General features: G+C 37.8%; 1 protein-coding gene across 5 annotated transcripts in view; it reads right to left on the bottom strand.

Moving 5' to 3' along the window:
• Positions 1-12,569, bottom strand: part of LMO7 (LIM domain 7) — a 128,220-nt gene that overhangs the window by 23,597 nt on the left and 92,054 nt on the right. For all 5 annotated transcript variants that reach the window (XM_062636899.1, XM_062636900.1, XM_062636901.1 and 2 more), the window contains 4 exons: positions 11,184-11,326; positions 9,452-9,893; positions 8,161-8,490; positions 5,178-5,292 (listed from right to left, as the gene is read on the bottom strand). In XM_062636899.1, coding sequence (XP_062492883.1) covers positions 5,178-5,292; positions 8,161-8,490; positions 9,452-9,893; positions 11,184-11,326 — 1,030 coding nt within the window. The remainder of the gene's footprint in view (positions 1-5,177; positions 5,293-8,160; positions 8,491-9,451; positions 9,894-11,183; positions 11,327-12,569) is intronic.

The following is a 12,569-nucleotide window of genomic DNA, read 5'->3' as shown; positions in this document are numbered from 1 at the left end:
GCACTTTATACTCTTCTTTATCTACTACACACTGCCAGGCGATCTCACTAGCCTAAGGACAGAGAACATACAGGACCAGTTAATAAACTTTTTTTTTCTATTTAATTCAGAAAATGGATGAGCTGAGAAACTTGAACTTCCCCACGTAAGATTTTATGAAATACATCTGAATAGTTCTTCCATTAACAATTACCCCCTTAGCAGAATAGAAAATGGAAAAAAGCCAAGTGAAATTAATTTGAAGATTGCACAATAAATCCTCACGTTAATAAAGTAAAACAAATTTGAATTACACAGTGGAAGCATTTTCCAGAGTCAGTAGTGAAATCCAGATACCTTTTTAAATACACTAAGAACAATGCCATATTACATTATCAGAAACAGATGTGGACAAGCATGATGGAAGAACTTAGACATCATATGCTTCCTGACTCACTAGTAAAATGCTGCTATAAGTCTGGATATCTACTAAGGATTCAGATAGCTTTTAATATTCTTAGCACCCAAGGAATTTAAGGAATGAATAAAAACTATGCTTCCTAATACTGCACCAAACAGTGATCCATTAGTATTGTTTTTCTAGTGAACTCTAACTATTTTGTTCAAAGAGCATAGTTCCATGTTCTATTCCTCTTAAAGTACAGGCTAAAACCTCACTAGCAGTTACCAGTAAAATTTTCAAAATATAGCAATTACTTTTAAACAATATTATAAAAGAAAAGATAGGATTTCATTTGGAGGATGAAAACATGGGGGATAGTTAAACTGGAAAGAATATGAATCTCCTTAGAGCCAAGAAGATGTTGAAGAATTAATGGGTTTTCTAATCTATTAGTGGAAGGTACTATTAAGCATACTACTGATGCTGCCACCGAACCTACTGTTTTCAAAATCATCATATAAAATTTGGAATTGTGTCCAATATAAAAATCTAAGATCTTTAATAGTTTGACCACATGTAGACTGAACATAGTACAGAGAATGCTTCAGGCTCAAGGGGAGACATCAGAACTGCTAATTTCCCTGCTTTGTGATGTGACAGAGTGAGCTCTAGGAACCAAAAGAAGACTGTGCTCACTTTACTCAGTAATCTGACAGGAATGAAAGCTAGCTCACAGGTGAGAACAGCATATTTCAGCTCAGTTTTAGGAAAGGAAGGGAATTTAAGATTACATGGTTTCTCCTATAGCATCACCACAAAGACATATCCAGACCACATCCCAACCATACAGATTTGAATGAATAGCAGCAGTCTCTAGATTACATGTGTAGACCCAGCACAACCAGAACAACTTAAACAGCTCAATTTTTGGCATGTGACTTTGCCAGCTGCCCTTCCTCTATTCCCTCTGCAGTCTGTGAATAAAAGGGCTTCTCAAGAGCGCCAACCAGGGTGCCTATATTGGGCTTCTGTTCCAATTCATTTCCAGAGAAGCCTACAGAGACTATACAAAGCTGGCAATTCAGGTGCCAAAACATGTTTGTTGCTAGTTGTCTTTCCCTGTCCAGCTCATCCAACAGTATAGGAGACTGATAATTTCTTTATACTGCTGTAGAGGATTCAGTTTACATTACATAAAACAAATACTGTTATTTTTCATATGTTTCCCTGAAGATAAAGGTTAAAGGTTTTTCTTTCTTACTACTCCCCAGTGAAAACCAACCAAATACTCACTCATTTTCCATACATATTTAGTTATCGCTAACCTATCCTGACCTGTTGTTATTACAAGAGATAAATACTAGTTCAGTCATACAAAAAAATTAAAACTTGAAGGAAGTGGGCCAAATTTACTTTGTACTGCATGCCTGCAAGTGTCTGATTGCAGACATGTGCACTCCTACATCAACACAACCTCAAAAAATGACTGTAAATAGGGTGGGTAGAAGGGAAAAGACTAAAACAATAAAGATTATACAGCACTGGGGAAGTTGTCAGAACAATGTCTAGATTAATTATTACCTAATTTTTAGCATTAGGTTGAAAATACCTGTAAAAAAAAAAAATGAGAACGGCCTTCTTTTGTATGTAGCAAATGGGTCTCACTGTAACGTGTTACAAGCTTAACTCTTATTAAGCTTTTTGAGAACACTTATAAGACATTAATTTGCTTGCCAAGTAGTTTCCTTAATATTTTTTTGAAGGAAGAGCATATGTAGAATACAGTCATAATAGTAAAAAGATAAATGTAGGTTATTGCCTGAAGAAAATCATATAGCTAGTTAGGATGACAAGTATGTCAAAGCAAACAGAGAAAGTCTTCCTGGAAGCTATTACTGGGCTCACAAGAGAGGTGACTGGGAAGAGCTGGTGTGGAGTTGCCAAGCCTAAATCATGCTTGAACAACCCAATTGTCTTCAATGATGAAACAACTAGATCTGTGAATGAAGGGAGAATGGTGGATACCATCCACCTTGTCTTTAATGAGGTGGTTGATGTGATCTTCCACAGTACCCTGGCATCAAAGTTGGGATGGTATTGTCTACAGGGCAGAACAACCAGATGGGTGAAGACCTTGCTGGGGTGTCAGGCTCTATGGGTAGCAGTTAAGGGTTTATACTTGGCCTGGAGGCTGGTTACAAGTGAAGCTCCCAGGATGCATCCTGGGACCTGTCCTCTCTACCTCTCCTCTGTTCACCAATAACAGTAGGTGATAAAACACACCCTTGCCAAGCTTGCAAACCATGCCAAAATGGAGAGGGTGGAGAACTGGGCATTCAGTCAGCATTTGTTATGCCACTTTGACAATACTGTGTCTAGTTTTGGCTCCTCACTGTAAGAGAGACATCAATAAACTGGAAGGCTGTTGGGATGGTCAAGTCTGGAGCACTTGCCCTGTGAGGAGAAGCTGAGGGGTATGGGCTTGTTCAGCCCAGAAAAGAGAGGCTGCAGAAGGACCTACAGCAGTCCCCCCCATTATCTACCAGGAGGTCACTGAGAAGGGAAAGCCTACTCTATTGAAATTTATGGGAGGAGAACACTGCACAGTGGTTATAAACAAAGGTCGGTCTGACTGGATATGCATAGAAAATTTTCTCCAAGAGAATAATTACGCAATGCAGACAGTTTCCATCCAACAATGCAGTTTCCATCCTTCAAGGGTCTCAAACCCTTGGGTAAGGCCCTAGGCAACTCGGTCCAAATTCAGTTTTGACACTTTTGAGCCAGGGTTTGCTCTAGGTGGTCTCCCAAGGCCCCTTTCCATCTGAATTATCCTATAACTTATCCTTAAAAATATGAAATGAAACATTCATAAGCACATAGCTGACAGATCTTTCAATGGGCCATCCTTTAAAGGAAGCTGCAGCTTATGAATAGATACAACTTGAGCCAGTTGATGAAAAAAGGTATTAAACACAAGCTATAAATGAGAATACCAAGAGACAGGCCATTCTCCATTCAATCTATGCTTCATACCCTTCCTTGTGAGAACTGTAATGAAGCATGACCAAAATAACAGCCACAAGGCCTTCATCTTCTCCTTGCCTTCGGAATAGGGGATGGAGCCCACATGGACCTTTGTGAATGACCAACAGGAACACTCACTACCCTCAAGCAGTGCAAAGAGACAGTTCTCTGCCTCGAAGTAACAAAATTAAACCAGAAGCCCAGCACAGGAAAAGCAAATGGAAAGTTACTCTTCATGCAAAGTGTATATAAGAGGTTATAATCTAATTATGAGAAGTATCCAGTTATAGTGGAGAGGTCTAAAAGCTGTCTTTGAAATGGGGGAAAAGGGGAAATCAAGGCTGCTCAGGAAGTGCTGTTAAATGGTATTTTTTCCTTTCTGGAAAGCATAATGAAGGGCTAACTAAATGAGAAGTTTCCAGTTATTTCTTCCTTCTCAGGATGATCTTGTGTTAGCTGGAAGAAAGGGCACAATTCAATATTCTTGAAGTATTACTGGCAACAGGAAAGATCACTGTTAGAAAACAAGCATTATATGTGATTTGCTTGGGTATTTGTGTTTTTTGTTGTATTTTGGTTTTTAATTAGGAAAACTTGAGCTTGTTTTCTGCAAAAGATTACTAAACCTTAGAAATAAACTTTATGTAGACAAAAATGTTTGCTTTTCCTCAGTATCAACACATCTGGAAAAAAAAAATCTGCACCAGAAATGAATTTAGAAGTTGAAACTGCTTAAAATTATTAACTGTCTCCAAAATTTAACATGACTAAGAAAGGGAAAACTGAAATAAAAATTCTAACCCCTAAATTTCCTCTGCATGTGTTTACAAACCATATGAAGTGAATCTTTTGAACTTCACTGAAATATAATGTATAGTATACTGGACCTAATCAAAAGACGCATGACCAGCACTACTCTGCTCTCATGAGACCCCACTTGGAGTACTGACTGCAGTTCTGGTGTCCTCAACTTAAGGAGGACATGGAGCTGTTGAAGGACGTCCACAGGAGGGCCACAGAGATGATAAATGGACTGGAGCACTTCCCATATGAAGGCAGGCTGAGAAAGCTGGGGCTGTTCAGCCTGGAGAAGAGAAGGCTGCATGGAGACCTCATAGCAGCCTTCCAGTATCTGAAGGGGGCCTATAAGGATGCTGGGGAGGGACTCTTCATTAGGGACTGTAGAGATAGGACAAAGGGTAATGGGTTCAAACTTAAATGGGGGAAGTTCAAATTAGATATAAGGAAGAAGTTCTTTACTGTGAGGGCTGCCCAAATAAGTGGTAAATGCTCCATCCCTGGCAGTGTTCAAGGCCAGGTTGGACAGAGCCTTGGGTGGCATGGTTTAGTGTGAGGCATCTCTGCCCATGGCAGGGGGGTTGGAACTAGATGATCTTAAGATCTTTTCCAACCCTAACCATTCTATGATTCTATGAAAGGAACAATCTGGATGTTAGAAGTCTGTAGGTGCCCCTTACTACTGTTCTGTAAGGGTCTTGGTGAATATTTGAGTGACCATATTTATACCTTTTCAGTGGTTATAGAAATGTCCTTGACTAGGAAAATGCCTTTTAGCTATCTGTGCATTCCACCCATTTCAAGAGATGAGGATTCACAGAAATACATGAATAAACTAAATATTGATTTTTCAATTCTTCACCCGATATTTAAAAATATTTGCAGCATTGTTGACAGCAAATGCCTTAATTTAGAAGGCTCTGAAAACTAAACACAAGAACAAAAATTTGTGCAGTTAATACATATTTACCTTCTTCAACTGTCTGTACGAAGACCCCTGAAGAACTCCAATTTGCAGTAAACCCAAAGCTGCGACTGTGGCCAGGTCTCTGGTTTATACTGATTCTCATTTCACTGTACTGCTCCTGAAAAATAAAACATGACACTACAGTATCTGGTATCACAGGAATCTAAATGAGGGAAAGTTTATCCTCTAAATAGGTGAGGCTGGTCATAATGTGCACTTTAATCATCTATTATTACCATCATAGACAAAGGAAACAGTGTTGATGTCAGTTAACTAACTCATTTGTTTTTTATTCAAACGGCTGTATTTTCAGTTTACATTCATATTTTCTCTACACATATATTTAGCTGTGCATTTCTCTTATTTTAAATGTTTTGCAACATAATAGTACAAAATGTAAGGAGTTTGAGGACATTAAACCACTAAATGGGTCTTTATGGATAGATAGTCTTGTAAATTTGTGGAATGCACTGTGAGAGATCATAAGTCAGATATGAAAAAGTCAGATAACAGAAATTCATCTTTATTTTTTGTGCATCCTACAATGAGCATTATCAGTTTCTTTCAGGTTCAATGCTGCAACTAGATTTACTTAGGTGAACATTCATCTTTTTAATTTTGTGTAAAACACTACTATTTTGCTACGGATTTCATAATGGAGGCCTCAGATAATAAAACTAATCCCAGAATTAGCTAGAATCCAGATCTTCGATTCTAGTGGACTTTCAAGATGCTTTTAAAATCAGGATCAAAACTTCACATTACCATTTTAAACTACAGAAATATTTGTTTGGGAAAACATTTTGGAACACTTGTTTTTAATTCCACACTATATTATGAACACAAACATTTTAATGCAAACTCCTTTAAAAACAATTAGAATACCTTCATTAAAGGTATAAAATCACTTCATTATCATGGAGCTGACATTGTTATAAAAGGGGGAAAAAAACTGTAGACTTTTTTTCTGTCAAACACCATTAAAATACATATATTCCAACTATGCATAGAGGAGACTCCACATACTTATGTGCATGCATTAAATGCACAACTACATTTTAGCTGCCTAGTGAACCAGCCTTCCTGAAGGGTTGGGATTTAAATTAAAGTAAGACACAGCAGGCAGCTACAGGAAGCACTGCAAAATGTAGCTAGGCAAAGTATGCTTCAGCAGTGCTGGGTGTGGAAGACAACAACATTACAAGGCAACATCCTGAGGTTTCGCCTTGTGTTACAGGAATGCTCCTGACACAGAACTCTCTATTACAGCCCAGGGTAGAAAATAAGTCCTTTCTTCAAAACACAGCTATTAGCTTGCAAAAGCTCCCATACAACCCAAGTCCTTAGGGGGGTAACAGTACATTAGTCACAAATGTGAATCTACTAATAGACAGGTTAGGTTTTTACACAGGGCTGGTGCGTATTTGAAGCTTCTGAATTTGAGTGTGCTCCTGGAAATTACTGTTGCTGTTATTTTTATTTCCAACATCCCAACCTGGTGGGTTTCTTTAAACCTACCTCTTGTGAGAGAAGTAATACAAATTTGTGCACTGAACTTCATCATTTGAACAGGTTGCCTTCAAAACACCTAGTACTCCACAAACCTGGTGTTATTGCCCTGATGACTATTGATCTATATCAATCCCTCAACTCTGACAACGATTTACAAACATGCCAAATGGAGCTTGTATTCCTTAAGTTATGGCTTGTTTGAAGCACAACACAAGCTTTTTTTAAAAAAAAAAATTTTTTTTTATTTTAAAACAAAACCAAAATACATAACTCACGTGCAGAAAGGTTTATAATCTTGTGACTAATGAAAAGAAAAAAAAACCCAAAGAAGCGGACCTAGTACATGTTGTTCTCATTTGGCTCCCTTAAAGTGATACAAAGAACACATATTTAATCTATGTTTTCACTGATTAGAACAGCAATTTCTCTGCCTGCTTTTGTGATAACACAGACAAAAAAAGATCATGATCTCCTTCCTTATAAAACAATCAGAGCTGGAAAAAATTATGACAATTTCATTTCACTGCCCAAGGGTATCAGGAGTATTAAACTGAAACGTGTTCCTTTTCCACAAGTGATTAGGAAGAAGAATGGTTCAGTGCCTGAATTTATAAAAAGCTGGTATGAGAAGTGATTTCATAAATCAGCATTTAAGGTCTTAGCATTCTCACCCAAGCAACTGGCACAATTAACTTTTACAGCAGCATTAGGAATGCAAAGAATTCATCTCGAATCTGTCAAGGAGTTTGAACCACCTCATTACATATTACAGAAAGGCATCAACAATTAAAGCTATCGCTCCATTTTTTTCACATGTGAAACATGCAATCAAGTGGAAGCAGCAGCACTGGAAGATATATATTTAAAAAAAAAAAAATGCTGAAAGACCCAACTCCTGGATCAGCACATACACAAAGAGATGGTGATTTGCCTTAAAATTTATTAATGTGAACATTAATCGGATTCAAGTGAATAACAAAATAACAAAAAGAAAAGGATGGGATCTCAGGCCACAGTGGAAAAAAAGGATAGCATGATAGTAACGTTTAAGGCTGGCCTTTACAAAGCTGATCGTTATTTTCCACCACCAGTTTAAAAGTGCAAATGAATGCTACAGCAGCTTAGATCATTCATCTGACATACCTGCTTGTGCATACAATGTGCTATTTTTGAGAATAAGAAAAACTTTGTAAGCATCACAGTGTTTAGAGTAACTATTTTGAAATCAACTATTTTTGAATAAAATTAAGCACAGGACATATAAAGGGTAGGTAAAAAAATGCTGCAAGAGAACCAATTATTTGCTTTCCAAATATTCTATTTCCCCTGAACTAAATCAAATGAAGTAGTAGATCTCAGAGCTGTTTTCTCACTACCAAAAAATACTTGCATTAGCTGTAATTTTATTTATTTTTTCTTTTACTCTACTGTAGCATTCAGTTACACTATGTAATCACATTATTTCCACACTTACCTGAGATTTTGAATCCTCAGGCTCTGGCAGACTCACATTTTCTGCAGAAGATGCAAGTGAAAGAGAATCAGGAGGACAGCAATAATCTGGTTTAAGAATACTGCTTCCAGCATCTTGGTCTTGGGATTTTACAGGTAATGCTGAACTAGGAGATGGTGTTGATTGAACACCTTCCTTTTCCTCCTCCTCCTCCTCCTCACCTCTGTGTTTGAATGCACCAGCGGAGAGAGGGTGTGCAGAATCTGGTTCTGAAAACGAACTGCTAGTGAACAAAGTTTGAGTTCTCTTAGATTTTTCTACTTCTCCATTGTATTTCTGGGTATCATCCATCTAGGACAAAAATAACAGTTTAGTAAACATATGCTTAAAAATAAAAAACTAACCCTAGTCTTTCATCAATCTATATATATTTGTCAAAAAACTCCCTTTCAGGCAAATTATGGTGACTGTACCCATTACTAATTACCTACTTTAAAGAAAAACGTATTTTTTCTCTTGAACTGCTTGCAGAATAGTCTAGACTTTTTAAGACAAAAATGTTAATATCACCTTCTTAGAATTATTTGCATTCTTACCATTTTAAAAATTGAGACAAATGGGGATTTAGGAGAAAGTTATGAAAATCAACACAGTTAATCAGGGTGAGTGGAGAGGGTGGATATCAATTTCTGTGTTTCAGTGCTTTGCTGAGCAGGTAAATTTTAAGGCAGCATAAAATTTCAGTTTCACCAGAAATCAGCAGAGCAAGAGAAACTTAAATCACCTGAATAATTTGTCTTTGGCACTTAATTACATTAACTTAGTTTCAGACAATTACATCTGACAAAGACAGGCTTTTGATAAGCAACATGAAGGAGACTTACTAAAAGTAATAAAATTATTATTCTACCAAATGTATTTATCAGCCTGTCGTGGTTTAAGCCCAGCCAGGTAACTCGTTCACTCACTCCCCCCCTTCTTTCCCTCCCCCTACTCCCGGAGGGACGGAGAGGAGAATGGGGACACTTTGTCAGGGCAGTGTTATAGGGGGCCCTGACTCCCCCTGAGAAGTGTCCTCACATGGAGAGTGAGTTCCTGCTCCGACTTGGCCGGCACACTATTCTAGGAGTGCCTTTAAAGTACAGAAACACAAGTAAACATCTAAAGCCACAACAGAATTGCCTGCTCTATTAACACAGACTTCATCAAGCAGCAGATGATTTAAAAATAAATAAATAAATAAAATGTTAAAACTCTACTCTTCCCCCAGCTACCCAAGACTCCAAACTGCAGGAATGAAGCAGAATTTTACCGTGAATGACCGTGGAAGTGACGAGATTCCTCTTGAGTGGACACCAAAAGGTCTTGGTGTAACCACAGATGTTAACCTAGAGGTATCGGTTTTCTGGTAACTTCTCGGGAGAGAAGCTGAAACCTGAGCTGACCCAGTTTGAGCATTCGCTGAGTAGCGGGTAAACAAAAGACCTGAGCTGTGCTCCTCTGCCAGGCTCTTTGGTGGAGTAGGAGCTTCACGAGTGGCCGAGCTCTCCAGGAGGTTCTCCTTGCGCTGTTGTGTGGCATTTGTGCTTTTGTTGTCCTTAGAACTGTTGGTGGTATCTTCTTCCAAAAGATAGTCTTTTGCTGGTGACTGTGTGGAAGGTGCTTTTTCTTCACTAAATACATCATCATTCGGTGAATATGTCCATCTGTGTTCGTGTTTTCGCTGCCTGTAGGAATCTAGATCTCTGTCCTCCCTATGGGGACAGAGCACATTAAAATACCAAAAGGGACTTGACAAACAGGCAGCCCCCTAAGTCTTTCAACTACTGAATGTTCAAAGCAAAGCACAAATCAAGAGACACGTCTCCAATAGGTAAAAATGAATGGCATCATTTAATTCATAGTATTTTAATATATTTTTAAATCTACCTTTTTTCCCTTCCTCCCCATTTCAACACTCTGATAACACTCAGGCACACTACCATCACATTATCAAGTTGCCACCATGACAGAAATCTCTTTACCAAGAAAATGATGTAGCTATTCAAGTTACATATCCTCAAAAACCAAGATTTTATTGAGGAAAAATGAGAAGAAGGTAGTCCCATAACACTGCCTGAATTGTATAGCTCTGCTGGTGTGTTTGCTCTATGAAAATGCTAATTACTGAACTTCAGATAACAAAGAAGATGGTGTCCTGAAGTTCAGTTGTTTGGGTTTTTTTTATGCTATTCATTCCTTTTGTCATAAAAGGACAACCACCACAGAGAATATTTACTCGAATGTTTTTAAGATTCTGATGATTTTGGGCATTCAATACAACTAGCATCCATATTTTATTCAAGAGACTAATTTCTGTACTCACAAATAATTAACACCCCCCCCCCCCCCCCCCCCAAAAAAAAAAAATGCAAACTATTCTTAAATTTATTTTATGAATACATGCTGTGTCCATATTCCCTTCATCTCAGTCTTACATACATTTGAAAGACTGTTACCAGTAGAAGAGATACTGTGCTACTCAGTTTACACTTCTGACTCTTTGGAGAGAATCTTGTTCTGTAAACACCCAAAGGAGCAACCGGGGACAGAAGGGAAATCAAGCAAAAATTTACAGCTCTGTGATATACATTAAAATTCTGGCTGTATTTATCCACAGTGGTTAAAAGAATAGCAAATGCAGTGATAGAGGAAAGAGAAATAGTTAAGTTGATCCAGGAATAAAAAAGGCAGTTCAGTGCTATGTTTTTAATCTCCTCAAAGTGGGTGCAAATACTAACTTCTCAATACATTTATCTATGGATAATAGAATAAAACACCATTTATAGATCAAAACTGTGTAATTTTCTGTGAAAACAATGCATTAGCGGACCATATTCTGTCCTTCAATTGCCTAGATTTCTACATTATGTTTTGCAACTAAAATTGTTGAGATGCCTGCAGAATCAATTGCAACTTGCCAGTAAAAGCTGCTCAAGAATTCAAGGGAATAGAAATTCTCAGAATTAAGTTCTTCAACATAATACTTCCATTAGGGTCATTACCTCTCCTGCTGTATTTCTTTCAGTGACTTTGTACTCCTCTCAGACACCTCAGAGGCTCTCCTTTCTATTTCTTCTCTTTCTTTCTTCTTTTTTTGCAATTCAGAAGTGAAGCTCTTTCTACGATTCTTCCATTTTGCTAAATCCTGTAAGAATAATATGAACATATAAAACTAGATTTTCTCAACACCTCTTAAACCTACATCACACTACCTACTGGCCTGATTTTATTTGCATGCCTGCATTGCAGCAATATTTTCATGTACCTTCCCCTACTAAATGTTAAAGGGGCTCTTGTATTTCACCTAGGGTTACAGACTTGCTCACTGCCTGTTAAAGTTAATAATTGTAATTACTGTACTGCAACTGGAAAAGTACATGTTTTGCCCTCTCCCCGCATTAGAACCCAACACTTTCTATTTTATTCTAGAATATTTCACTCAGCAACACATAGTGGAAAACAAATGCAAATACCATCTATATTTCCTTGTTTTAAGATTTGGAGTTTGGGATGAGTTCCCCTGCCTCCCCACCCCCAAATCACTACTGTGTTAAACTGATACATTAGCTTGAGAACAAACACACTTTAAATTCTAAATTGAAAACATATACTTCTATACTTTCTTCATTTCTGTAAAACCACAATGTGAACTAGCAATATTCTACATGAAATACCAGAGCTGAGTTAAAAGTAGTACTGAATATTAGAGCCAAGATGGCTGAGGTGCTTTAAACAAAACAACAGCGAACTTCTGTGTGGTGAGGCACTGGAATGGGTTGCTCAGAGAAGTTGTGAATGCTCCATCCCTGGCAGTGTTCAAGGCAAGGATGGACAGAGCCTTGGGTGACATGGTTTAGTGTGTGAGGTGTCCCTGCCCATGGCAGGGGGGTTGGAACTAGATGATCTTAAGGTCCTTTCCAACCCTAACTACTCTATGATTTTTCCTTGGTGTTCTGGTCTTAATTCCAGCTTCTTGTTGTCAAGCAGAGATTTTAACAAAGAAGTCTTTGGAAACCATTATGATGCTGTGCAAAGCTACCACATCAGGATACAAGCTGGATTTAAGACAGAATTATTAAGGGATAGAAGCCTTACAAATTTGCACAGGGAAAATATTATTTCCCTTCCTTCTCCCAGAGGATCAAATGTTCAGACATTCAAATCATTTCACAAAAAAAGTATTCACATATTTCAGATAACACATGAAGCCCTAACTTTTATGTCCAGAGAAATCAAGCCTAAAGGCTTTATTAGAATGCATACAAGTCTTAACCTGAAGCATTAATCAGATACTTATGATGATATTTAAAATATGTTCAATTCTGCATTAAACAGACATCCCTAGCAGTTAAATAAGACAGATTGTTTCAGAAGACAGCCCCATAAAT

The sequence above is a fragment of the Pezoporus occidentalis genome, unplaced genomic scaffold (genome assembly GCF_034315485.1).
Source record: "Pezoporus occidentalis ecotype Australia unplaced genomic scaffold, CSIRO_AGI_Poc_V1 ctg5, whole genome shotgun sequence".
Lineage (NCBI taxonomy): Eukaryota > Metazoa > Chordata > Aves > Psittaciformes > Psittacidae > Pezoporus > Pezoporus occidentalis.
Note: the sequence above shows the minus strand (reverse complement) of the source record. Positions and strands in the feature narration are given on the sequence as shown.